The following is a 4,963-nucleotide window of genomic DNA, read 5'->3' as shown; positions in this document are numbered from 1 at the left end:
AGAGTAATATGAATTTTGAATAATCTGTGAATTCCAATATATGATTTATTATTTGCTTTAGTCAATTTAAATATGAATGCTTGAATATTTATTATTTGGATTCATTTTAATTTCACCCAAATAGTGTCAAATCTTACATAATGAATTCGAATATACAGATATATATATATAATGATTTATAATGATATCTATTTAATTATTGTTAATTTTACACCTTTTATTTTTAAAATAATTTAATAAACTAAACTATACTCTATATAAATTTGAAATTTAATCCCTATATTTTTATTTTTAATAATTCAATCCTCTAATATTTAAATTTTAAAATTCAAATCCACTTGTTAACATTGTTAAAAATATTTTGTTAATTTGAGGTTCATTATACTATTATTTTTTTAGCTACAAAGCTACCAAATAAGTTTTTGTTTTATTTAAAAAATACCACATCAGCAAATTTAATAAAAAAACTGACAGTAATAACAATTGGATCTAAATTTTGAAATAAATTCCTGAAAATAAAAGTGCAAGGACTAAATTCCAAATATGGGAATAGTACAGTGACTGATGCCATATTTTAACCAATATTTAAAAATATCCTCCATATGCAATGGGGTGTGGAGGCAAGCAACAGGGGCCTTCGACAGAAAGGGCAAATGCCAATTGAGAAATCGGTAATGAGTAAATCTATATACCTAAATGGACTCGAGTACGAAGGTCGAACACGGATAATCTTCAAATTTTTCAACATTTTCATGTACTTCAAAGATCTTCGAAGGATCATATTCCCGTAGCTCTATCCGGATATGCACCGAACATGTATATGGAACAACATACTGTATACTTGAAGATTAGATATCAACAATCCAAAAATCATATTTGAAAGCTAGCCAATTTCATTAGTCTTGGATACTATTATTGGATTCCTTGTAGGAAAAATTCTCGAACCATTCGTTCAGAGCATCGGGATGAATTCGACCAAGTCGAGCAATGAAACTCTTTTCACCGGTTGCAACTATGCTTGCAATGGAGTAGTTTCGAGTACACAAACCGTTCTCCGTAAGCCACTTGTGGAACCTATACCTTGGCTTAATCCGTTTCTCTAAGTTGAAACAAAGAAATGCTGGGAATATATCAAGGTAGTCCAAAGAAACACCCATTTCATGGCAAAGGAAATTCACCTTCCGCTCCACCGTTTCGGGGTGCTGGTTTAACACCTTCGGTGTCATATGTACTATCCTACAAAGTTTCGAGAACTCAAACCCCAAACCGAGAAGACTATCGAATCTTTCTTGCAACTCACTACCAGTTCCATGAACATGAGCTAAGACCTTCATGGTCAAAGAATTCTCTCCAAACCCAACCCTATGTAAAAACATTAACTTTTCCATTGTATGGACAGGGGTTCTTGAAAACTGAATTTTCTCGAAACTATCTCGAAAACCTTTATCCAAGTCTTCGTCATTGTTAAGGGTGTAATTAGCAAGCAACTGATGATTTCCATTCTTAATCCTATCGAACAACCACTCGTGTAGATTCAAAGCTCTCATTACATTAGGCAAATTAGTCATTTTATTCCTACCTAACACATAAGGGTACTCTTTAGCAACGGAATCCCTTTTCTCAACACTCAATCCGAAATGTTTCAACATTCCCATCACTGAAATCATTGGTGTTTCCAAATCGGAATCCAATATCTCGGGATTTCGAAGGATCAACATACCGATATCTTCCTTCGGAACCAAAAACCGAGAAAAGTATTCGATCTTACTAACCAGAACCTCTTCTGGATACTGAAGAAAAAGGTTCTTATTTCTACCAATCAGCTCACCTATTTTCCCTTTCTCACAACCCAGATCATAAAAAACCCTAATTTTCCTACAAATTTCATACCAAGCATCAACATTATCTTCAACATGATTCCCCAAATCAAAATCCAAAAAGACCCTTTTCAAATCATTCAACAAAGCAACAATTTCACCACCCAATTCATTCACCCCACCACCACGCAACACGTAAGGAAAAGCCAAACAAATACCAATAACAGGAATATTACTAAACCCACATTCCTTAATCTTAAAAAGCCTAGCTTTTAATTCCTTAGAACTTGCCTTAAAAATCAAGATTTCCTCTTTATAAAGCTTGCCCAATTTGTTCCAAGGAAACCCAAATCCAGAAAGCGCACAAGCAGCCTCCAGAACCGTCTCATCTTCAGAAAAGAAGAACTTCTTGGACGGCAATAGGCCACCAACTTCCTCATAATCAATGCCTATACTTTCGAAGAAAAACTCATACTCGTTAATGGGATGGTACCTGAGGAATCTGAGGACGTTTCGATTGAAGCTCGTGGTGGAGAAATTAATGCCGGAGATGAGAGAAGAGAGGGAAAAGAAGGAGTTTTTAGCAATGTGCTCGGCGTAGACGAAAGGGATGTAACGGGTACAGTGGAGGTAATCCGTGAGAGCTTGTTGGGCATCTCGAATGGCTTGGGGTCGATACTTGGAAGGAATTTTGGTGAAGTTGTTTGGGAGTTTGGAAAGCGTAGCAAAATGGCGAGAAAAATGAGAGAAGATCAACTTGGGGAAAAAATTCATCTGACGGCAGTAATGGGTTTAGGGTTTATGTTGGGGATTTTGAGCTTTGTTTCTTCATACATCGCAGGTGGAATCTGTCTGACCGTGTTTTTTTTTTTTTTGCTTATAGCTCCTAACTTACCAAAATTAATATAGGTTTAGGGATTGTGTAAATTATCAGTAAATTATTAATAATTTTATATTTAATTTACTTAATTTTAAAAAATTATAAAATAATTATTGAATTATTTAAAAATTTTATTTAAATCTTCTTAGCGAGCTGGAATTCCCAATATTGAAAGCTAACTTTTTCTATTTCAACTTGAATCCGTTCAATTTGCTGTAAATTAGCTGAAGATTTGAAATCTCACAATAACATCTAAATGTCAGCATGACATTTATGTAAGTGCACTATAATTCCCAACTGTGCAAGTGAGAACCCTAATATTAACATCTTATGCCAAATTTAAGATGCATAATCCAAAAAAGTGCAATAGTAACAACAATGGCACACATTTCATCAATTAGAAGTCAATGCAAAAACTTGAAGTCCTACAATTATAAGATATATAGATTATGTTACTTACAACAATTTTTTGATCTAAACCATATCATTCTACAAATAGAATTAAAAGGAGAGCAGAGTTTAACAATGCATTAGTGGTCCTTATATTGGCCTTTATCTTTTACCAAAAGGAGATCTAATTGAGTGATGGCCTCACTCTAATACTATTTAACTTGTTTGCTTATTGTCGTTTCTTTTTAGGTTGAATTCTTTTTACTAATTTGTTTGACTGATAGTTTCTTAACTACTTAAATTTCATTGCCTCTTTGATTGTTGCCAAATGGAGGAGTTTATGATTATGGTACCATCGCGTTAGCTCCTCTAAGGAGTCAAGTTCTAGCAATGCCTTATAATCTTTGTGTTTGTTGGGTGCCCTCTACCACTACATTTATGCCATACAAGGTGGGAAAGAGTTGAAGTGTCAACTCTGAGCCCCAATAGGCTTGACAACCAAATAAACGCAGATTTTTTTTAGCTTCCTTTGTTTTCTTTTTTTGACCATTGTCGTTTCTTCATTTGAGGTTTTATAAGACATGACTTCTTATGTTGGATGCGTGAATGTCAAAGGTGATAGAAAAACTTGTGGTGTAAGAAATGAAATTAAGAAAAATAAAATGAGACTTGAGGCCCGAATCACTTTCCTTTAAGTGCCCTGAAAATAAAATAAATAACAATTATTATAATTATTTTGAAAAATAAAAAACAATATCGTAGCACCAAACTCAAGTCCAAGTGCCTAGGAATGAAATGAAAAAAATAAAAATTATTATTGCTAGACTCAAGCCCAAATGCTTTGAAAATAAAATGAAATAAATAGCAACTATTATAAGTATTCCAGAAAATATAAAAAAATTATAACAACACCAAACTCAAGCCTAAACGGGCAATGAAATGAAATAAATAGAAATTATTATAATTATTCCAAAAAATAAAAAAATTTATTGCAACACCAACTCACACTCAATGCCTTAGAAATGAAATGAAATAAATATTATTATAATCATTTTAGAAAATAAAAATATTATCACAACACCAGACCAAGCCTAAATGCCCAAAAATGAAATGAAATAAATATCAATTATTATAATTATTCTGAAAAATAAAAAATTTATTGCAATACACTCAAGCCTAAATGCCTCATAATGAAATGAAATAAATAGCTATTATTATAACTATTTTGGAAAGTAAAATAAATTATTGTAGCACCAGACTCAAGTCTCGGCTTTGGATAATGAAATAAAATTAATAACAATTATTATAATTATTCCAGAAAATAAAAAATATTATTGCAACACCAGACTTAAGCCCAAGTGTCCCGGAATGAAAAAAATAATTAGCAATTATTATAATAATTTAGAAAATAAAAAAATATTTTAAAAGCATTAGAATCAAACCCAAGTACCTGAAATGAAATAAAATAAATAGCAATTATTAAAATTATTGCAACACCGCACACAAGCCCAAGTGCTCGAGGAATGAAATGAAATAAATAGAAATTATTATAATTATATCGAAATTAAAACATATTATCGCAACACTAAACTCAAGCCCAAGTACCCTAAAATGAAATAAATAATTATTAACATAATTATTCTTGAAAATAAAAATTATTATTGCAATACCAAACTCAAGCCCAAATATCTTGATAATGAAATAAAATAAATAGTAATTATTATAATTATTTCAAAAAATAAAAAATTATTACAACACATGGCTAAAGCCCAAGTGCCATGAAAATGAAATAAAATAAATACCAATTATTATAACTATTCCAAAAATATCAAATAAAATTTATTGTAGCACTGCACTCAAGGCCAAATGCCTCGGA

The 4,963-nt window shown here is 31.7% G+C and overlaps 1 protein-coding gene across 1 annotated transcript; it reads right to left on the bottom strand.

The window, feature by feature from the left end:
• Positions 1 to 483: 483 nt before the first annotated feature.
• On the bottom strand, positions 484 to 2,705 carry LOC105790314 (transcription termination factor MTEF18, mitochondrial). Its single transcript, XM_012617864.2, has one exon. It carries the CDS (start codon positions 2,589 to 2,591, stop codon positions 897 to 899), a length of 1,695 nt encoding a protein of 564 aa, XP_012473318.1. The 5' UTR covers positions 2,592 to 2,705; the 3' UTR covers positions 484 to 896.
• Between the last annotated feature and the right edge of the window lie 2,258 nt (positions 2,706 to 4,963).

Source organism: Gossypium raimondii, chromosome 8 (assembly GCF_025698545.1).
Source record: "Gossypium raimondii isolate GPD5lz chromosome 8, ASM2569854v1, whole genome shotgun sequence".
In the NCBI taxonomy this organism is placed as follows: domain Eukaryota; kingdom Viridiplantae; phylum Streptophyta; class Magnoliopsida; order Malvales; family Malvaceae; genus Gossypium; species Gossypium raimondii.
The sequence above is the reverse complement of the archived record's forward strand: the minus strand, read 5'-3'. Positions and strand labels throughout refer to the sequence as shown.